The 23,750-nt window shown below is 38.6% G+C and overlaps 1 protein-coding gene across 1 annotated transcript in view; it reads right to left on the bottom strand.

The window, feature by feature from the left end:
- The window catches only part of KCNN3 (potassium calcium-activated channel subfamily N member 3), a 2,562,115-nt gene that overhangs the window by 287,316 nt on the left and 2,251,049 nt on the right, over positions 1 to 23,750 (bottom strand). Inside the window, exon 5 of the mRNA XM_044080129.1 lies at positions 15,916 to 16,026. Coding sequence (XP_043936064.1) covers positions 15,916 to 16,026 — 111 coding nt within the window. The remainder of the gene's footprint in view (positions 1 to 15,915; positions 16,027 to 23,750) is intronic.

Here is a 23,750-nt window from a genome sequence, read left to right on the forward strand (position 1 = left end):
CACATGAAGATTTTTCCAACTGAAAGACAGAGCATCCACTTTCCAAGCTGTGTGATGAAACCCCTTTGTGCAATACTTTGGCAGCTGGTGGTTTAGTGGAGAAGCGAACAGATCTATGTCTGGAGTTCCCCATGACACTGTCAGTTTCTGAAATACATGAAGATCCAGTTTCCACTCGTGGGGATCCATGATTTGTCTGCTTAACACATCTGCTAAGGAGTTCTGTGCTCCTGGCAGAAACCTTGCCTGAAGAGTTAGTTGCAGGCTTAGCGCAGTCTCCCATAAAATCATTGCTTGCCTGCATAGAGGATAAGAATGTGTTCCCCCTTGCTTGTTGATGTACCACATGACAGTTGTGTTGTCTGTTAGAATCAACACCTGCCCTGGAAGAAGTATCTCCTTGAAAGCCATTAATGCAAACTGGACTGCTAACATCTCTTTCATGTTGATATGTAGATGCTGTAGTCTGGCAGGCCACTTGTCTTGTATCCACTTTCCATTTAGATGAGCTCCCCAAGCAATGTCCGAGGCATCTGTCGTTAAGATCTGACTTGCCTCTGAGCGGGTCACAGAGAGTCCCTTGTTTAGGTGACATTCCTGAGCCCACCACAAGAATTCTTTTTGAAGGCAAGGTATTATTTGAATGACAGTGTCCAAATCCTGGCAGTGCTGTGTCCATACATTTTGAGATACCATTGTAGCTTCCTCATATGCAGTTTGGCATTGGGAAGCACCAGAATACAAGATGCCATGAACCCTAATGCTTGAAGGACTGTCCTTGCAGTCAGCACGGACTGATGAGACAGTTGATGGAAGTAAAGTGACAGACTCTTTTGTTTGTCCGGGTTAAAAAGGCCATCTGGGCTGCTGTATTCAGTCTCACACCCAGAAAGCACATGTCTTGAGAGGGTACTAGACTGGACTTTATTTCGTTCACAGAATACCCTAGGCATCTTAGCACTGCGATAACATATTCCAGATGCTGTAGAAGATCTTCCTTTTCTTGAGCCAGAATCAGGCAGTCGTCCAAGTAAGGATAGATTTGAATTCCTTGAAGCCTGAAGTAAGCTATCACTGGAGCCAGAACCTTTGTGAACACTCTGAGATAAGCCAAAGGGCAATGCAGAGAACTGATAATGAGAATCTCCAGCAGATACTTCCTGCAACTTAGTCTTATAGGCACATGAAGGTAAGCTTCTTTGAGATCTAAAGTTACCATCCAGTGATCTTTGCCCAGCAGAGGTAAAAGCTGTTGTAACGTCAACATCTTGAACTTGGGAATGTCCAGATAAGTGTTGAGGAGATAAATCCAAAATTGGTCTCCACGTGTTCCCTTCTTTGGTACTAGGAACAGGAGAATAAAATCCTAGGCCCCTTTCTGATACAGGGACTGGCTGAATATGTGAAGTAACTGAGAAACTTGCTTGTGAGCCTCTTTTCTTTGTGGAGGAGGAACATCTGGCATGCCTTTGAAAGGGGGCATTGTATGGAAATAAAATCTGTAACCGTGGTGAATGATATCCAACACCCATTTGTCTTGAGTAATTAAATCCCAATTTTCTTTGAAATGAATCTGCTGGCAGCTGAAAAGACAGGTCATTGGTCACCAGAAGTCTGAGCAGGCGAACTCCTGTTCTAGGCCTAAAAACTTGAGCCCTGGCCCCTACCACGCTCTAGACCTACCCTAGACTGGGAATCATAAGCAGGATATGTCCACCCTTAGCAGGCCAATTTCTACTAAACTTTGGTGGCTGCACCTGCAAAAATCTTTAACAGTTTGCATAGACTTAGCTTTGTCCTCCATTTTCTTTAAAACTGCTTCCACAGGCGATCCAAACAACACATCAGACTGTAAAGGAGCATCCAAAATCCTTGTCTTAACATGCTCAGCTAAATTCTGATCCTTCAACCAGGCTTGCCTAAGAACAGAACTGGTAGCAGCCACCCTCGAGGAGGCCTGTACAGCATCAAAACCACATTGCAAAGAATGCTTACCCACTTGTTCAGACACAAGAACCAAATCCAGCAACTCTTTACACTCAATACCTTCCGCCAAAGCATCCACCTTAGATTTCAATTGTGAAAGGAGATAATTCTGATATTTTAGCATGTGAAACTGACAATTCAAAGCTCTCATGGCTAGAGTGGAAGAAGTATACACTTTCTTTCCCCACCTATCCAAAGCCCTTGCCTCTTTATCAGTGGGAACAGGATTTTTTTAGGCCCTTGAGAAATAGTTTCTGGGTCGCCCTAGGACTCTTAAACAAATATTTATAGCTCCGGCACCCTATAATACCTATCAGGCTTAAGAGTCAGGGTTCAGGGAAGCCTCTGCAAAAACATCTTCCACCACATTCAGCACAGGAGGAATAGCTAAAGGCCTATGCTGGGGTAAAACAAGAACTCCTAAGCCTTTTCATGGAATGCAGAGTCTCTGAAAATGAGAAATCCTCAGGCGGAGAAGCTGCAGGAGTGGAATCATCCACATCAGAATCAGAATAAGTAGGATACTCCTGCATATCTTCCACAGAAGATTCTGAAGCCTCTGAACACTGTTCAAAACTATCAAACTCCAAGTTCCACCTAGGCCTCTTATATAGTAATTAAATCTTCTGCCAGCCCCCACTGAAGCTGAACTAGGCCGCTTTGGCAACAGAAGGAGTTGGGAAGAGAGGGAAGAACAGTTACCTGAGAAGCCCCTCAGCCTGGCCTACCTCCTGAGAAGGCACATCCTGTAAGAGTATAGTTTCTGCCTGGGACTCATGGGGAAACTCCTGCAAAAACCCGGCTCCACTGAGCCTTCCAAAGGTTCCTCAACCCTAGGCTTCACTGATTTATCCTACCATGCGGCAAAAATAGTCAGGACTGCAGCAATGGAAGACGAAGAACATCCCAAGTCTGGGTGTGGGTAATGCTAGATTTACCCACAGTTGGTGTGGTTTGGTCACAAGGGCAAAGCCCGAGTGGCCAAACAAAGCCAACCATGGGTAAATCTAGCATTACCCACACCCAGTCATGGGTTATTGCTATTATACAATGACATTATTTAAGAAAAAAATAATTACTTTTCTTAAATAATGTCTTTGTATAATGGCGGTGTGCTGTCCTTCCACCACTGGACATCTCATAGTTGATTTAGCTGATGAACTGCGCAAGCGTTTGGGACTTGCGTTCCTACACATACCCAGTACATCAGTGCTTGTAAAGTAAGCAACGGAGAAAAGATCTCCATTGCTCCGTTTTTCTTTTTTCTTTTTTAATTAAAAAAAAAAAAGTTTGGGGCAGTTAGGAGAGAGACTGAATAGAAGAAATACAAGGGAAATCAGGTACGTGTCTTTAATTTTAAATAATGTACCTGATTTTCCTCATATTTTCTCCATACTGTCTCTCGTATGTCCGAGAGTCCGAACTACATATTTATTTATTTTTTTAAAACAACTGTAAAAATAAAAACTGACAGAATATATCAACGGAAAAAAATCCGGGTGACCAGACCTTTTTCCGTTAGTATAGTCTGGGATTTACAACAGGCACGCTGGTTGAGCTGGCCAATCAGCATGCTCGTTTTAGAATATTAATTGCCAGTCATTGTATAATTAAGCAATAATTCATGACTGTGGGTGGGTATATCAGGATTTAGCCATGGTTGGTGAGGTTTGCTCATGACCGTGAAGCCGAGTGATTAAACCAAGCCAACTGACGGCAAATCCTGATATACCCACACACAGTCATGGATTATTGTTATTTTATAATGAGATTATTTAGGAAAAAAATCATGGATTACTGCTATTTTATAATGAGATTATTTAGGGAAAAAATGCTTACCTTTCTTAAATAATCCCATTATATAACAGCACTGTTGTGTTTTTCTATTCCCTGGTCGGCATACCTATGTACTATGCATGCCTACCTACATCTGTATATTTGGATAGCACTTCAGTGCTGTACAGGATAAGCAGATAGCCTCTCTTTGTATCTTGTTTTTTTTTTCTCTTTTAAAATATTTAACCCCAAACAGCTATGGGAGACATGGCATTAGGAAAACATTAGGAAAATTGGGGACATTCCATAAAAGTCAGAGCAGTTTAGAGGTATAGCTACTGGCAGTAAGATTGATCATATTGCTAGTTATCACATCTCTAAATCTACCAACCTTTTGCAGAATGTTTGCTATATTCTGAATATTTTTGTTTCATGTAAAAGTTACAAATTAGCATATTCCAATCGAAAATTGGCTGCTCAAGAAGACTCGAGCAGCTGGACTTCTTTCTATTGGTATATGCTTGATTAACAACAGACACGTTGGTTGGGCTGTCCAGTCAGTGTGCTCATTTTTGAATAGTAATGAGCCATTACAGTACAGTAGTTATTACTTGTGCTGAGGACATTATATAAAGAAGTTGGCACCATTGTAGAAATTCACCCTGTAAACCATAACATTTCTTTCTTTCTTTCTTTACTAGGTAACATAACTGGCCCTAGGACCCTTTTCAGTCATGACCCAAGTGCCTAAACACAAAATTTTACAACGTTATAACACGGTACATTAAAGCATGTGAACTGCATTGATGCCAGTGAGCTTTTGCTATAGAGATATAAACACTGCAGCATGCAAATTACATCAACACTACTGAGTTGTTAAAGAGTTATACACATTACAGTATGAACATTTCATTAATGACAGTGTACTTTTGTTGCAGAGTTACATAGATAAAACTAAGAACATAGTTGTTCAACATGATACATTTCAGGATGAGGAGTACATTGATGTGGTAGAGTTTTGGCACCGACAAGAATTTCAAGACATATTGAATGATTTATTGGTTAAATGTTTTCATCAATAACACATTACTTGTCTTCTTCAGAACAATCAAACTAACCAAAAAAAAAAAGAAGAATGAAATACACTGTTAAATTAGCAATAATATTCATGTTTAATAAAAAATAATTACATATAAACAGAGACTAGTTAGATTTAAGCTAACTATAAATAACAAGCATGGAAGTACGTATTCTTTAAAAATAGCATTTTTCATCAGAAAAACAATTAACTTTTTGCTGCTTTAAATTTCAAAAAACATTTTAAAGCTACAGAATCATTAAGACCAGGAAAACATGTAATGTTTAACCTGATTTTCCATTTAGCTTTGAACTTAACCAACAATGTGTTATTGTCACTTCTCTTAAAGAGTGAATCATTGTTATATGCTATAAAAAATGAGAATTTGTGAAAAGATTTGCATACCAATAAATGTCAAAATACAGCATTTTCCTTTTTAAAAACTGTTATGGCATTCAAATGTTCCTAGATATATGATTTATATATCATATTTTCCTGCACAGAATATATTACAAGAATTGTAAAGGCTAAATCAACCCCTTCAGTAGAAATACAACTATATATTTTGTTAAAATATGTTTCTGATAGTGAAGATGCTACATAGATAAATTTAATAATTGTTTAAAGACTCCATAAGGAAACGTACCACTTTTTATGCTATATACATAAATAGAAACTATATATAGGACCCAGTTCGAAAGATTTGCTCTCAGTATATGTGAATACTTATAATGAAACCAGGTCTTTTGGAATCTGGCCACTGGTAAACTGTAGAGATTTTTGCCTCATATTTTTGGTCTGTTCCTCATAAAATTTGTAGTTTTCTGGTAAATCAATGAAGGTTGAAGTAATTAAATAATGCTAAATACTGACAGATATTTGAGTTCCAGACTTTATATCCTTCAAAAATACTTAATAATGCAAACCCTGTTATTGTAGCAACTTTCTAAGTTTATAGGAGCAATATTCAAACTCTTTGCCTATTTTGGGGCCTTTGCCCCCCCCCCCCATTCTTTCTGGCTTTGTCCAGATTTCTTGCATTGAGAGGTTGCGAGGTATGACTGGTATAAGTTTGTATAGATAGGCCTTACACCAAAGTAGGTCACTTACAGTATAAGAAAGTCATTTGGAATTAGCGCAGACTTGCAGTGAGCACAACTCTTTTGGAATCTGGCCCATAATCTTGTTTATTATTTTCTAGAATATATTTCAGGTTGGTATTTTTTTATACTCGGACTACTGACTATAGACTATTACTAATGGATTTGAAAAATTCCAGTATATCCTTTAAAAATACAGTAGTTATGTGCCATAACCTATTTTATCCTGTCTGCAGCTGTACTATAATCTAAAACAAAAACTATATTTTACAAGCTAAGTTATTAAAACTAATGTTTGCATGAGTATTCAGCTTATTAGTTTGTAAATTTTTATTTCTTAAGATATATACAGTTCTGTTATTTCTTAAAACGGTCATTTCTGATTTGATTTTACTAATAAAATAACTTTTCCATAAGAAAATTGCACTTAAAAATGATTTCTAAAAAACGATTTCCATTAAAAACACTGTCCTTAGTGGCCAATCTAAATACTCTAACCATTTGTCATAGGATTATAGGAAGTTACTAGGCTATTGGTCCTGAGGCCCTTACAAGCCTAGCCAAGAATTTAGCCCATGTTCCAACAAGACAGCAACCTATGCCACTGTCCAGCAGGGACACAGGTGGAATCCCAGGGGTGTATTTTCTGTTCCTCATCCAGTTATCCAGGTTGCGCTTAAAAAGGCTTAATGAGGTACTCTGCTTTACATGGAGAGGGAGTCTATTCCACAAAAGAGGAGTCTCTGGGACACAAATCTGTCTCACCAACAAGTCCTACTGATGTTACAGACCTGGTTGAGGTTGCGCATGCAGATTACTCAAGTGGAGCTTGACTTGTAGATATGCAGCAGTCCCATCAGGGTGGGATTCGAGATTGCTTTGTATGCCAAACAGAGGTCAGCTCTGAGGAGTCTGTAGGAGACTGAGTAGATGGACTTGGCTTTTAGCCTATCTGTGTAGGGTAGATGTTTGAGGCCCAGGATTCTGTGGGTGAGGGACCTTTTTGGTCTGTCTAGCTGCTGCATGTGCTTTGTGAGGTACATGCAGAAAGGGGCATTGTACTCAATAATGGGTCTTATAAAGTAAGAATACAGGGATGTTATGACCACATGATGAGATAACCTTACTAATAAGTTGGGCCATGTAGAAAGCTTTCCGTACAATGGAGGCAATATGGTGGTCAAAAGTCAGCTTGCTATCAACCTGGGCTCCCAAGTCCCTCACTTCTGATTACATGCTTAGGACCTTATTATCAATGTGATAATTTTTGGGGATGCCACTCTCCCCAAAAGGGATGATGATGCATTTTTTGGCATTCAGTTTGGGGCCATGTGTCTGGCACCAGTCATTTGTTTGGGTGAGACCCTCTTGGAGGATGTCCACATCAGTAAGGGAATTGATGACACACCCAGTTTGCAGTCATCTGCAAACTTGGTCAGTCATAGCTCACTAGATTTGGTCTGCACCTCCAAGAAGTATATCCCAAACAGTAGAGGCCCCAAAACTAATCCCTGGGGTACACCACTTGTTACGTGTTTACTTCTTGAGGTGACTTCCCTTATTTTAACTAGGTGGGTTCTATCAGTGAGCCAGTTTGCTACCCATCTGGTAACATATGAAATGTTGCATAGTTGAGAGAGTTTATCTATTATACCTGTGTGGGGAATAGTATCAAAGGCTTTGGCCAGGTCAAGGTTGGTGGTGTGTACCATCTTTCCCTCATCTATGGCCTTGGTGACTGTCTCCAAGAAGTCGACCAAATTTAACAGGCATGACCTCCCCTTGACAAAACCAAATTGTGTGGGATCAAGTGTCTGGAAGTTGCCAATGCCCTTGTCAATGAGGTCCATGATAATCTGCTCCATGGCCTTGCAGATCAGGCTAGTTAGGCTGATGGGTCTATAAATTCCTGGATCAGTGGATGCTACACCTTTGTGCAAAGGGATGACAGTGGCTGTCCACGCGGCTGGGATGAAGCCAGTACTCAGGCTTTGGATTGAATAGGATGCCTAATGGTGCTGCAACTTCCTGTCAGAGTTCATGTAAGATGCAGCCTGGGGTGTTATTGAGTCACATGGAGGCTGTATTTTATGCCTTTGAGAGGGCAGTAATGACTTGCTCCCTAGAGATAAGGGGAGGGAAGCAGGTACTGGGAATGTCCTGTTTTACTGATGGGAAGGACAGAGGAGTGAAGTTTTCACTGAACCTGTCTGCTAGCAGGTTGGCTGTATCTACAGCATTTGTTTATGTGGTGTCCCTGACCACCAGTTCTGAGCAGATCTGGGCATTTCCCTTGAGATGTGGATATATGTGAAGAAGGCCTTATGACTGTCTTTAGGATATGTGGCCAGTTTGGACTCAAAGCTAGCTTTAGAGGATTTTACTAGTGCTTTTATTTTCAGGCTAAGGAGAGATTGCTTTCAATTAGGCACCTGCTCTTTCTTGGTCCGGGACAGCAATTTTTTCCTTTTATTATAGAGTTTATTTATTGTAGATGTCCACCAGACAGGTTTACTCTTCCTTGAGGAGGATGAGTTCATCCTGTCTGGTATTCCTGATTCCATGCAGCTATATAAATGGTCAGATAGTACTTTGGTGTAGGTTTGGACATACGTGCCAGTTCCTATGGAGGGAGAGGGGGCTGTGAAGTGGTTTATACCTTACCTCAGGAGGCTGTAATCAGCTTTGGAGAAGTGTTTTTGTTTGACCCAAGCTGGGGGGTGGGGACAGGAGAGATGGTGACTTCGAAAATGACTTCTTTGTGGTTGGATCTTACTAGGGATGAAGACACTGTAGGGATGCTGCAGTGGTTACTCATGTTGGTTAATACCAACTCCAAGATATTTTCACCTCTTGTGGGGGTGTCAACTAACTGGTCCAAGGCATTTGTATTGAGGAAATCAAGGAATCTCTGGGCATTTTTGTATTGGCATGAGTACTTCTTCCAACCTATGGTTGGATTTTTAAAGTTGCCCAGGATCAGGGTAAAGGGTTGAATCTTGATAGATTCAAACAAGCCCAGATAGGTGGAGTGGGCATCTTGAGTCAAAGTTGGAGGCCTATAGATAACTATAATTCAAATAGATGTCTTGTCAATTGTTAACTGCACCTGGAGTGTTTCTTCTGCATCATACTGTTTGACCAGCCTAGAGGTGTGTATGTCTTTTATATATATTGCAACTCCACCTCCTTTAGTTTTGCTGCCCATGGCTTGGGGTCTGAATGAATGATAGGATGAGTAACTTGGTATGGCTGGGGTGCTCTCCATACCTTTGAACCAGGTTTCTGTGACTGCACAAATGTCAGCTACTTCCAGGGTTAAGAATGCTTGCAATGAGTGCAGTTGCATGTTTAGACTCCTAGCTTTTAGTGGCATGACCTTTAATTTACGTTTTAATGACATTTTCATATTGGTAGTTTTGACCTCATGGCATTGCCTAAAAAAAGGCACTATGGGGAGGCAGCAGCCTTTGCCAGGAGCCTGAAGTCCAAGTGAGACAGATGCAGGCCATCTCTGGCAAAGCATCATGGTTTGTCAATCATGTCATCCCAGGCTGTCAGGTACTGGATCCCCTTGGAATGACACCAGAAACTAAGCCAGTTGTTAAAGTCAATCATTTTATTTTTGTATTGAGGCATCATTCTGGGTGATGGTAGAATGCTGCTTAAGGCTAGGAACGCACCTGCCTGGGACACATATTCAGTGAGCTCAATAATGTCTCTCTTCATATAGTCCAGGGAGGTACATCTCAAGTCCTTCACTCCAACATGGACTATGACAGAGTCATAACAGTACCTGTTGAGAGACTTGAGTGCACTGGTGATGTGGCGGATCCTGGCACTTGACAAACACCTATCCATGACTTTCTCCTTATCCAGCCTGGTTAGGGGCACACCTGTGTGTTTCACAATGGAGTCTCTTATGACTAATATGTTGGGTTTATGTTTAGGCCTTAGTGGCTGTGAGACATAGGTATGTGGACTGTGTGTGGTGTGGTGGGCAGTGGAGTTCACGTTTGTATGCCTTGGAGGTCTCTTTTGTTTGGCTATGCTTTTGCTGAGGACCTCTGCATATGTGGGGATGTGTTGTGTAGGTGTGGGTGGTGTTTGAGATGTGGTATTCATGTTGCCAACCTTCCCAGTGCCAGATATACTGATTTGTGGGGGAGGGAACAATGACATTAGGTGCTTGATGTAATTGCATCTCTCACAAATTGTGTTCCTAGGTGGTAGTAGTAGAGGGTTGTCTGTGTACATGAGACAGTTACTACACTGTCTCAGGATGCCCATATCAACCAGACTGGCAGGAGAAAATGTAAGAAATTCTCCATCAATATTTGTCAGAAACCGAGGGAGAGACGCCAGAAAGTGCTAAGAGGATAAAGGGAGGAAGATCTAAGAGCAGTACCTACATAATATTATTTTTAATAACCATAGGATAATTGCAACTAAAATGCAAGTATGTGTTAGAAAGGTAGGCTTTCTATATAAACATAAATTGAAACATCCAATATATTTTTTATATTAATGTCCAAACATCAGTCATTTGATTATTACATTCAGTCTTGAACTTTATAAAATCCACAGATTCATTCAGTTCTTCAATACTTCCTGTCAATGAAAAACTAAATAATTTCAATATCTACAATGAAATGTTTAAAACACATTAAACTTAGATGTTGAAATGTATTGCTTCACTTACTCATTATATGCCATATTTATAAAATGGGTATATCGATGCACGCATTGCCACACTCTTAATTGTTGATATAACTGCTTCTCACAGAAAAACGTTAGAAAGTACTGCATCCACCAAAGAAAGAATTTAAAGAAGTGGCATGAAACATACCTGTACAGAAGAAACATTCTTGAAGCATTCTAAATCTTCTACTTGCAGGATAGAAATATATAAATAACATACGTAAGTGGTGACTAAGAAAAACATTCCCAGCAAAGTTTACTTGCTTTAGTTAACTAAGAAAATGCAGAGTCAAAAAAAGAATCAGCTTCCTCTTATGTTGTTTAAGTTATTTTATCAACGAAAGCTGCTATCAGTTCAGTTTGGATCCTTGTGACTTTTTGGAGTGTGCTACCTATAGTCAAAAACTCACAACATCTAACCTAACCCCTGCTACTTATATATACCAACTATATGATCACAAAACAGAGAGGAAAGGGCAGATTCTCAATCCATACTATACTGTGACCTCTCACTATGTAATGACAGCATTCTGTAATAATATGGCTATTCAATCAATTTTGCTGGTAGTGTTGATAGGTACCTTGACTTGGCCAAAGCCTTTGACACTATTCTCCACTCAAGCATAGTAGATAAACTCTTTCAACTAGGCATAAATCCATATGTTACCAGGTGGGTAGCAAACTGGCTCATTGATGGAACCCAGCTACTCAAAAAAGGGGAAGCCACTTCAAGTAGTAGACCCATAATGAGTGGTGTACCCCAGCGATCAGCCTTGGGGCTTCTGTTATTTGAGATATACTTCTCTGAGGTGCAGACCAAAACCAGTGAACTATGGCTGACCAAGTTTGCAGATGACTGCAAGCTGGGTGCAGTCATCAATTCGCCAAGTGATGTGGACATCCTCGAACAGGGTCTCACCCAAACAAATGACTGGTGCTAGAAACAGGACCTCAAGCTGAATTCCAAAAAATGCATCATCATCCACTTTGTGGAGGGTGACATCCCCACATGTTATCACATTAATAACAATGTCCTAAGTGCACAATCAGTAGTGAGAGATTTGGGCACCCAGGTTGATAGCAACCTGACTTCTGACCACCATGCTGCTTTCGTTGTACAGAAAGCTTTCTACATGGCCCACCTCATAAGTAAGGGTATCTCATCCAGGGACAAAGAGGTCTTAACATCCCTGTATTCTTCCTTATAAGGCCAATTATTTAGTACAATGCCCCCTTTGGCATGTACCTCACAAAGCACATGCAGCAGCTAGAAAGACTACAGAGGTTCCTCACCATGAGAATCCAGGGCCTCAAACACCTACCCAACACAGACAGGCTAAAAGCCCTATCCCTCTACTCAGTTTCATACAGACTCCTCAGGGGTAGCCTCTGTTTAGCATATAAAGCAATCTCAACCCTGCCTTGATGGGACTGCTGCATATCCACAAGTCAAGCTCCACTCAAGCAACCCACGCATGATGTCAACCTGGTCTGTGATATCACTAGAACTTGTCGGCGGGACAGATTTGTGTCGCAGAGACTCCCCCATCTGTGAAATAGACTCTCGCTCCACATCAAGCAGAGTACATCATTATCCCTTTTTAAGCACAACCTGGATAACTGGATGGAAAACAGAAAATACACCTCTGGGATTCCAACTGTGTCCCTGCTGGACAGGGGCTTTGGGTGCTGACTTGTCTAAACATGGGCTAAACTCTTGGCTAGGCTTATAAGGGCCTCAGGGCCAATAGCTTAGTAACCTCCTATGATACTATGATCCTATGAAATGTTCATATTCCAAATGTTTGCCAAAGGGGTGATTCCTGAATTTTTGGGATTAAAATCACCGGTAAAATGTAATAGTCTACTTCGTGAAAAATGACAAATAGCCACAGAATGTCAACCTTCCGCTAATAAATCCTGAGAAATTGCATTAATTTATTCTATAGGCAGTCATGATTTCATTGTAAGAAACTTATTTGAAAGATATTCACAGTCATTTAATATGATAAACATATTATTATCGTTATATGTCACATCTATTAAAACTACAGTCTGTCTCTGGACTCCTTGAAGGCTGTTTGTAGCCAAGGTGCTAGAGAAATAAAAAAAACTTTTTGTGGCTTTGGTGGTATCGTTTGTGTTGAAGCACATACAGTTTGTTGTTCCAGAGCTACATTCTGTATTTGTCTGCCTTCATAATTCAAATGCTTTTCAATTCAGATAAACTTTTCAATAGCATACATTCTTGTTTGGTTAAATTATGTCCCTTAATTTAGTCTTATATATTGTTTCAAAGCTGGATGGACATACATAGAATATAAAGTAGCATTAATTGCATTTGTGTGATAACAAATATCTGTACACAAAAAGCCATTGTGGCATAAAATCCAATTTAAAGACAACAATATCTTCATTCCTCAAGGGGTCAAACCAAAACCCATGTTTTATATATTTGCTTTTCGATCTTAGTTCAAACATGTGAACTAAAATGATAACTCTACCAGTCAAAATTATTATTTGAATCCACGTGTAATATTGTCTTTTGAAGTTTGTTTCCATGCTCTTATTCTTCATTGTCCATGCTGGTGTTGTTAACTTCTCATTTCAATCTTTCTAATATTTTGGATATCCAAAAACCGCCAAAAGACCAAGACAAACTGTAAAAAATCAGATAACGAAGTCGGCCGCCAACAATACCATGAAGTCAGTGGAGTCTGACGAAAGCGCTTAACTGAATAAAGAAGAGTTTTTCTTTCATCCGGATCTGTGGTATTGTTGGCTGCCTACTTTGTTATCTGTTTTTCTATAATATTTTGGAATGCTAAATTATCCCTCCAGGAGGAGCTTGGTGCCATAATTGTTGCCAGATGATAATTCCCTTATTATTAGTAAGAAGATAATCAGGCAGAGTGCCTTAAGGAGACATTGTTTTCTAAAAAAAAAAAGATGTTTCTTTTCATTTACTGTTTGTGTAGTTTCCAATGAAACATATTTATCCTTCTTGTTATTATAAGAATAAGCCAACCAATCATATTCACTTTTCTCTCTCATAAACTTCTTGCATTTTCCCAGTGATAACTCTGCCTCAAGCCTTTCTAGATCCTTAACCACATTCTGATAGGCAGACTCATACTGGCTGAATAAACAATCATTTAATACTAACTTACTAAAATATTTTGTTTCAAATGCACATTTTATCACTGACATGAGACAGAAGTGCCTTAATCACAAAGTATGTATCAATTGGTTAAAAACTCTGTAAATTATGTCTTCCCCAATCCAACTTCCCAAAATCACAGCTCCCTTGTATTTGAAAGCTCAATAGCAAGACTGCAGTTGTGGAACATCTTTTTGAACATTCACTCAAAATTTCACTGTTGGTGCATGACTATAGAATTAATGTATCTAATAAGGGTGGGGAGACAGCATGTGAAGTTTCAGAAGGTGTATTTACTGTGAGGTGATTAGGACTATAATGGAATCAAATGTAATTATGAATTGTGTGATAGTGTTTGAGTAGAAGAGTCAATGTAAGGACTCATTTGTGGAGACAATTTGACACCTTTATTTATTTATTTAAATATTTGTTAATTGGTTGCGTGGACTGATCACTAAGCTCTATTGCTACTTGAAAGAGCAGTGATGTGAAAATACATTGACTAAAATAAGATACAGAATACAATTTAAAGGCTTAATGATAGAAGTTTGATCATAATCAAATTCTTCCATGTTTAGGAAATGGATTTCATGAAATTCACTTTGAGAGTAAAATATCTTCACAGTTTACCAGATATTTACATATATATATATATATATATATATATATATATATATATATATTTATATAAAATACTCTCTCTCTCTCTCTCTCTGTATATATATATATATATATATGTGTGTGTGTGTGTGTGTGTGTGCATAGTCATAGTATCTTTCATTACATTACAGTCAGCAATAGTCTGTCAGACAAGACAACAGATACATGCATAGAATGTACACATTTTTCTTGTCTGGTTACTCTGATCTGCAAATCAACCAAGGCATTTATCACCATAGTCAGTGAAGCAAGCAGCCTTTTTAACAGCAGGGATTACTTCTGCACAGATGGCACCAATCAGTTTAAAAGGATTATCTACACAGAGGACATGTGTACCAGCTGCATGGAACCATTCAACATTTCACAGAAACACTGGGAAAATGAGAAACTGAATATTTTATTGAATGAATCCAGGGGATATGCTTGATATAGATCTCTGCCCTTGTACAAATAATGGATGTATGAATTTGGGGATTGTGTGTCTGTGTGTGTGTGTGTGTGTGTGTGTGTGTGTGTGTGTGTGTGTGTGTGTGTGTGTGTGTGTGCGCTCGTGCGTGTTTGTTTCTATCTGTCTGTTTACATTCATGTCTGGGAAGGATCTGGGTCAGGCCCGAAAAGGGTCTTTGGATCAGTCCAACTACCCAGTAACCAAACAGTAAACAAATAAATAACAAATAAATAAAGGATAACTGGACGGCACTTAAAGGCAAAGAGCCCAGAACAATGGCTTACAACCCATGACTAGCACTACATGAAAAGCAGATCAAGGAGGGGTCCATTTTTACTTGGAAGACTGGATAGTGATAATGATACTAGTACTCAGAGCTGATCCTGGAATCATATAAAGCAGGAAGCTATATAACTGGGTAGCAATCTCACACCTAAAGGGAACTGTTATATTATAGGACATTACTGCACACCAGAGTGCCTGCAGTCTTTGTTTTACATGCAGTTTTATGTGGTAAAAAAACAAAGGAATTGTCATTTGCTTTCTGTCACTGTACATCTGTTCTGAGACCATTTGGAATGGTAAGGGTTTCATACTCTTGGTCATGGCCAACAGAACTGTTCAGATTGACAGTTATATAAGTGAAAAATGCCCTGCACCTTCCCTTCCTGAGAGGATAGCTTTGTGTGGTACAGCAGAACCAATACTTTTTATTTCTAGATAATCAGATATGGCATTTTATTCTATCACATTTACTTACACATCTGATATTTCCTTAATGTGTTTGTCTTCCTCTTTCTGTACTAGTAAACACAATACCGTGCCGTGACATCCAAGAAAACCACTGGTAAATGGCATTTTTATACCTTTGATTTCTTTAAAAATAATATGATGACATCACTTTGACTGGCAGCCAATATATTTGCTGCCAGACAAGCGCTGTTCCAGCATCAGTAAAGCAAGAGAGGCTTATCATAACAGACTCATATTCATTATATCACCATACCCGTTTAGTTAGCTGTGTGTCCATCATGAAGTTATGTACGTGCTTCTCAGCTTTGGTGAGTTCAAGCTTCCGTGCAACCACAGCGACCACAAGAGCAGTACAACCTGCACCCTGCAAAGGAGGAAGACAAATGACAAATTAGTATGATCAGTGATGCATGTAAAGAGTCTGCAGTATCAAGGAATGACACAAGACATGTGAAGAACATAAAATATCAAGAAATGACAGAGAAATACTAGCTCAGATCTGCACAAATGAAAATGGAATGAATGCAATAGCAGTGCTTGCAAATAACAGAAATGAGTTAGTCACATTTAATGGCCATTTTATTCTTTAACAGGACTATGCCTCATCAATAACAATTAAAATTACCTTTTTCAAATACAATTTAAGAACGGATGTAAACCTGACAAGGAGTACTCTCTGGGTCACAGCACTCTAGCATTATTATGAGAATGTGAATGTTGTTCTTACCGACATTTCACAATGTCCTAATGTATTTCTGAACAACAAAAGTACTAACTTCTCTCCAATATTGTAATGCATTCTTATTTTATAACATATTACACATGGGCACATTCACAGGAAACTTTCAAATGTGAACCCAATACCAACTAGTTGCATTTAATGAGTTAGGATTTTTAAATTAACATTCATAGGGGTTCTGCAATATACTGTAGTTAATTTTGCTGGCCTGTTGCCCTCCTGTGTAGTCACATCTCTAATGCACAAAGTATGAGGTTACATGAGCTTAGGGGTACGAGTAAACTTCCTTATTCCTACACTTCTGCAATCTCACTGAAAACATTACTTTACTTCTGATGTAAAAAGACTGATATAAATCAGTTCACCAAATCTTTTTCAGTTAAAACACATGTTCAAACCCAAGTATCCATAATTCTCAACCATTTATTTCCAGAATTAGGGGCAAATAAAATCATGATTAGGGGAAAAAGCACCCATATGCAGGATACTTACTGGTAACATTAACTTAGAAAGATGATAGAAAAAGATGTGAGATAATATATACTTTCTGCAGCAAAATAAAGTCTGTGACTGTAATGATTACTAGCATTTTGCTGACTGTAATACACTAACTTTTCTAAAAAAATCCAGTTTTAGGAGGGATGGAATATAATTCTGATCCAGAATTAGGAACACCTCTAAAATTTGGGACAGTTAATAGGTATATCTGTATCCAATTTTTCCCTTGGATCTACCTACCTTCTGTACAAAGCTAGGTCACACCCATTAAGGCTTAGAAATTGCATACTACACTGTGAAATTAAGTTTCATTCTCTTCCCACAAGCCACTGCTGCTACAGAAGCACAGTGCCATCCTTCTGCAGCACAGCACCTTACTATGCTAGCTCGCTGCCACTGTGTCCATGCTATCCAAGTGCCAAGCATACTTCCAAACTGGTAGTGTTACAAAAATGAATGTTCAAAAGCTTATTCACCAGCTAGCTAGCAAGAAAATACTTTGTAAAACCCATAACAACAGCAGTGCATGAAACAACTGCATTTTAATATCTGTTGTCCTGAAAAACAAGTACAGATTTTTAGTAGAATAAAGTGTTAGATTCTTTTAGCCATTCCAATAAAAACATATGACATTTGAAAACAAGTGAAACTGAGCTGCCATTTCATAACTTGAAAATACATGATTTATTAGTTTACAAGTACCTTATATATGATAGGGTTGAAAGGGAATTACTTCATATTCAACATTCTTCTTCTTTGTATTATTATTATAATATTACTTTGTTCTTGACCTTTTCCAGGTCTACATTTTGGCCATGTTTCTCAGCTCTCCAGCACCTCATGATAATGGCTATTTTGCTAATAGACAGCTATCTGTGAAGTATATATATTTGTGTTTTGCTGGAAAACTGTGCAGTGTAACAGCACTTTCTGAGATAAACTAATAACATGGAACCCTCATTACTTTCCCATTTTTTTTTTTTTTGTGGAGCTTGACTGTTTTCAAAATGTCTTAATTACAACACAGTCTGCTTCAGGCAACTCTGTCTGACAGGTCGTTAATAATGCTGCAAACTAGAGCCACTTCCCTCAGGCAATCTTAGTAAACAAACGAGTGCACGTACAGTGTAAAGAATAACGGAATAAAATATAAGGAGAGGGGTGCTACACTTGAAAAGAAGACACAACAAGTTAATCACTAATGAAGTAGCAGTAGCATTTCTTCCCCTTTGACATCTTAATAGAGTAGCAAAGCTCTTGTTAACAAGCTTCTTAAATGCATATGAATTCCACATGAGATGCAACTCTCAAACCCACCATCTGCTCGCCCTCATTTCCTATAACGTTGATTGGCCTCCTTTTATGTTTTTGTCTCACTTTACGTCCCTGTCTCTCCTCTCCTGGGTATCACCACTTCACCCAGTGTACCTCCTTTTATTAAATGTTGGCTTTGATGTTGTCCGTTAGTCCCCATGCTCACCAGATCTTCCTAGTTTATTTATCTAAACTGAATAAACAGTCTTTCACTACCCATCAAGGCAAAGTCCTCTATAATGTAATTAGTATGGTCCCCAGAATTGCACCATACCATATTTGATATAAAGAATTCTGACCCACTGTTAACACCGCACGACTTCAACTCATCTCCTAAACATCTTATCACATCTCAAACACATTCTCAAAGTGTACCACTAGATACTCATATGAAGCAGACTGAATGCTAAAAGTGAATTGAAGCAAAATTTCAAGTGCCTATTCTGTAAATAAACTTCAATCAAACTATAAAGATACTGGTCCTTTAAATAATGGCATCCTTGAGTAGTTCTGCCTTCTTGTCCTCATGGTTCTAGTCAGTCCTGTGGTGTGATTAGTATCTATTAACCTAAAAGTTTCTTGGTCAGTGTAACACTCTTCATCCAAACTGCTTTTAATCTAAAATCATAAATGGAGAAACCACTGAGAAGCAGTATATAACAATTTCACCATTTATTTTGCATGCATTTGCATAAAAGATGTGGAAATGTCAGGCATGTAACACGACTGTGATACAGCTAGTGTTTCTGTCCTTTCCAGCACATATAACTGGGTTACAAACAGACAGATGCATGGTCAGAACTACATATCTCCACAAGAATCCACCCCTGTTCACTTACAGCAACAACTGGTACTACTGCACATGCAGATTTTCCTCCGTCTAGCTGACTATTAATTCTTTAGTGCAAAGAGTACAGTAAATGTTATCAGTTACCCTTAAAGTACTGATTTTGCAATACAGTCTTCTTATTTGAGATGCTCATTTCTCCTTTTTAGTCTCCCTGGCAGGCAGGTTGAAGGTGCAGTGATATTCCCTGTTCTGTTCTTGTCTGCAGGCATTACAGACACTGACCTGAATGTTCAAACAAACCTGCTTGATGTCAGGCTACTCGAGTGCCTGTACAGCCAGGTCTTACCTGTGAGGGTCAGAAAGGGATTAGCATGGCAAGGAACTTATTTGTGTCAAGTTAGGCACTGAATCTTTTGCACAGAGAATGTTCTGCAGAATACTCCTCATGTTATACTCAAAGCACCCAGTTCTGCCAGTTTCAGCCATCCACTGATATGCTGATATCTAGAAAGTAGGGACACATACTGCAGTTAAGCCTTTAGTTACTAACTTCAGCTGTTCCAGTATTCCCACATCACATATCTATATCTTTAATAAACTGCATTTGTGACACACATTTCAAATACACTAAAAAATCAGTCAACTATTTGAAAGAAAAAACAAAAATACTACTTAATCTTTAATCTATTCTTCCCAGCCAAAAAGCCCCAACACTGATGTTTGTGTTTTTTTTATGAACTGAAGTAGCTAGGTATCTTACCTAACTGATTACTGTACTGAATGATACATTTGGTTCAGAAGCATATACATGATATTGCTTCCATTAGTTGAGTTAAGTTGTGCCTAATTAAGTAATCTCACTATTTTGGTCTCTAGACTAGGGACTCCAGAGTTTGTAAGATCCACTTCTCCATGGTAGGGTCCTGATGAGTATTCCATTTTCTAATGATTGACTTGGTTGCTATGAATAACAATGTATTTTCTAATCCTTAATGTTAATCTTAATATTAGAAATTTGCAATCCTGTACTATGAACCCTAAAATAAGTTTATTATGATAGGCGTGATACCTGGCAATATCCCCAGTATGTATGTATCCAGATACAATTATCCAAAGCTTCTATAAGCTAAGGCTATTTCAGGACACATGAAGAGACACATTCTGGGTACCACATCACCTCAAGAAAAAAAAAAACTTGAACCCCATATAAACTGAACAATCTAGAAGGGTAAAAAAAAACATGAGTAGAAACTGGCTACTGAAATATTTTTTTAATCAAAAGGAGTCTATGAACATAATCAGTATCTGTTTTTAATGAATCTAGCACATGGTTTGAAACTTCTCCCCAAAAGCATCAATACCTTTTTCTCCAAAGCATCAATACCCTTTACCTCACAACCATGGAAAAATATGGCTTGGATAGGCTAAGAAAGATATCATCGACATACAGTATTTTGTTTTATTCTACCCGCTCCCTCTATGGCCTGAAGTGCAGCCTTTACTAGAGAAGCTATGAGAAAACAAAAACAATAGACATAAAAGGGGAATCTTGATTTCATAGCTCACCATATTGTAAAACTAGCAGATACTAAATTGTGAACTCTGACTAATGCTTTTGTATCTCTGTTTAGGCCCTGTAGCATGTGAGTGCAATCCACATTTATTTAGTACCTTCCAGTTGAAAGGCTAGTTGACTCTGCCAAAGGCTTGTTTAATGCCAAGACTGATAAAGCCACTCTGTCCTCTAACTTTGAGCATCACCCTTCTCATCAAATTTGTAGCCTACTTACATGGATACTTGCTACCTGATTCTGGTGCACCACAACTAGGACTATAGATTTTATATTTTTAGCAAAAACAGAGATGAAGATGCAAGTAACAGTTAACACTGAGATTAGATAATGGGATGCCACCATAGTGGAATCATTACCTTTTTGTTCACCAGAACTCGAACCACGCATCTCCAAAAGTCACAAATGGATCATCACAAAAGCACCTAAAAGTCTTAGAAAGCTAAGTAATAAGTAAAAATCATACATTTTTAAAAACTGTAAAAGCCTCATGATTATCCAGTGACTTAAGGCTCTTATTGCACTTTGTAAGTATAACTATTTGAGGAATCCTACCCATAAGCCCCTGTTGTCACTTGCTTAAGGGAGTAGAAGGACTGAGATCTCATCCTCTCAAAACTGTTACTAACAACCTCCATGATTTTAAGAAAGTCATAAATGCAGAGGACGTTGGAGCACTAAATTTATTATAGTTGCTTTTCCCTTCAGACTTGCAATGTAGACTTAACTGTAGTTTAATGAACTTCAGTCTGGTCTTGTCCTATGAAACAGTTTAACAGAGGAATTGTTCAGACACAAATTTTCCTTCTCCAGCTCTCTTACGCAGACTCGTTTTTTGATACGTGCTGCTTCTGGCACAAGTAATTCAGCCAGTGTCACCTTGCTACCCTCACAACAACAAATGGCATCCCATGTGCCTCATGTTCTACTACTCACCTCACAAGTAGTTAGAGGATCCTTCACCTTACGTCATAATGGGAAAAATAATGAGATTTAGCTCATAAGAGGTTATTCTTCTGTCTGTGCATAATCAAGGGGATGTTTGAATTCATCAGTATTCAATGATAATGGCAAAATTACAATTATACACCCCATCTTCACACACCAGGGTGGGATAGATTTAAAAATAATAATACAACTTGGATGCCATTCTCCATTGCAAGTTTTAAGTAGATTGCTTCCAAGAGAACAGAAATCAACACTTATCCCAAGTCTTAATTATTCTGTGCCTTTCACCCACACTAGCTGAGCTACTTTTGGTATGAAATGCCTGTTTGTTGTGGAACCCAATGAAAGTATGCAGGAATATTAATATGGCCCAGAAACTATTACATTTCACTTAGCCTCTGAGGCTGTTGTATACACCAGAATTAATTGAAATGCTGTAGAGATCCCACGGGGGAGAGAGTAATAACAGTGGTCAGCATTATCATTGACCAGTATACCTTGATAAGACAAATGACATAACCTTGCAAGGGATCACAGAGGATGTAAGTTGTCCAATTTAGAGTAATCTTATCCAGAAAGGTACCTATCATTCCTTTCCTATCTTTTAGAAGGAATGGCAAAGCCCCTCGTTTTAAAGTTATGATTCTCTGATTTTTGTGACTCTACCTTGTTAAGATGAGTTTCTTGACACATAGCACAAACAAATCTTCTGTAACCACAGCTTATTCTTTTTCATCAAATGTTTTATTTATTTATAATTAATATTAAGTATGATTACTGTTTAAATTGTGTCATTATGCACCCTTAATATACTACCACCAAACTCCTCTGACCTGCATATCAAAGTAAGAACTACATTTACAATAACTACAACAATAATTATCAAACAAGAAGAAGTAAATTGAATAACTACAGCTCTAGAGACACCCTGAGACCAAAATACAGACTAATGTGCTTAAACAGAAAAGAACAGCAGCAAAAAAGGAAAACCCTTTTGCAAGTGAAATAGTAAAAAGTAAATTTCTGCATGAATTTTACATATGACTGCTGCTGCACTTATCATGTTGCCCAGAGCAGGATCATGGTCAAATGGGGCCCCAAGCAGAATAATGGATCAGGAGCTCCCCCAACAACAGCACCCCCCCCCCCGGCAGCACCCTTCCAGCCATCCCAATGTCCTATTACGTATAGCTTTATAAGTGAATACTAGGCCAAGTGTCTTAAAGGGATATGTAAAATTATCTAATGCTTTAGCTAAACATATAAATTAATTTGGCCAAATGTTTTAAGTTCATTGCATTGGGGTTAATGCCATTGAATTTGAGAGGAGGTGATTTATTTAATAAAACAGACTGTTGTCGTTGTTGTGTCTTTCGGCTTTTCCCAGTTAGGGGTCGCTACAGTGGAACTCTGGTCCGCTAATGACTGGCAGTAGATTTTTACGTGCCGAGTTGCTGGTCCTGACGCACAACCTTCAACGAAGGTACGCCCATTCACGCATGTCTCCACACAGAAGACGCTCTAGCTGAGAATCGAACAGGATAACATATTACTGTGAGGCGACAACGCTACCACAGCACCACCACCACAGTCTTAATAAAACAGACTATACTGAGCTAAAATGGATTATAGAGTTACAAGCAGATAGGGGCATTGGCCTACATGATACTGTTTCTTTAAAGCCAATTTTCAAGTCACATCATGTGTATCATTAATTAAGTTTGTTAGGAGAATATAAAACTGTGGTTGCATTTTGCTGAAGTTTTTATGGTCTGAAGAAGTGCCATGATAGAGTGCTTACCTCTTTTTAGCTCAGCCATGGTGGTCATTTACTCTATTACAGTTTGGATTTTTTGTGGAAAGTCAACTTTTGTCTACTGGACCTACTTTTTTGTGCACATTTTAAACATAACTAATAACACAAGGTTAGAATCAAACCCTGTACCTTGTGTCTATGAGGTGAAAACCTGAAGAATTATGCAAATACACCCTCTTGGCTATTTCTCCCCAGTTACCAAAAACACTGTTCAAACATATCAGAGTGCGTACTATTTTCTTCTTATTTCGACAATGATTAGAAATATTTAAAACTTTTATTTCAAATTTTATAGCACAAACACTGATAGCCATTTGCTAAACAAAACAATACAGTTTCACAATGAAAATTGACTTGGCATGAACAGTAGGCTTCTCTACTCTTGAAACTCACATTCATTTAAACAGCATTG

This window comes from Protopterus annectens, chromosome 8.part0 (assembly GCF_019279795.1).
Source record: "Protopterus annectens isolate FY-2018-M chromosome 8.part0, PAN1.0, whole genome shotgun sequence".
Classification (NCBI taxonomy): domain Eukaryota; kingdom Metazoa; phylum Chordata; order Ceratodontiformes; family Protopteridae; genus Protopterus; species Protopterus annectens.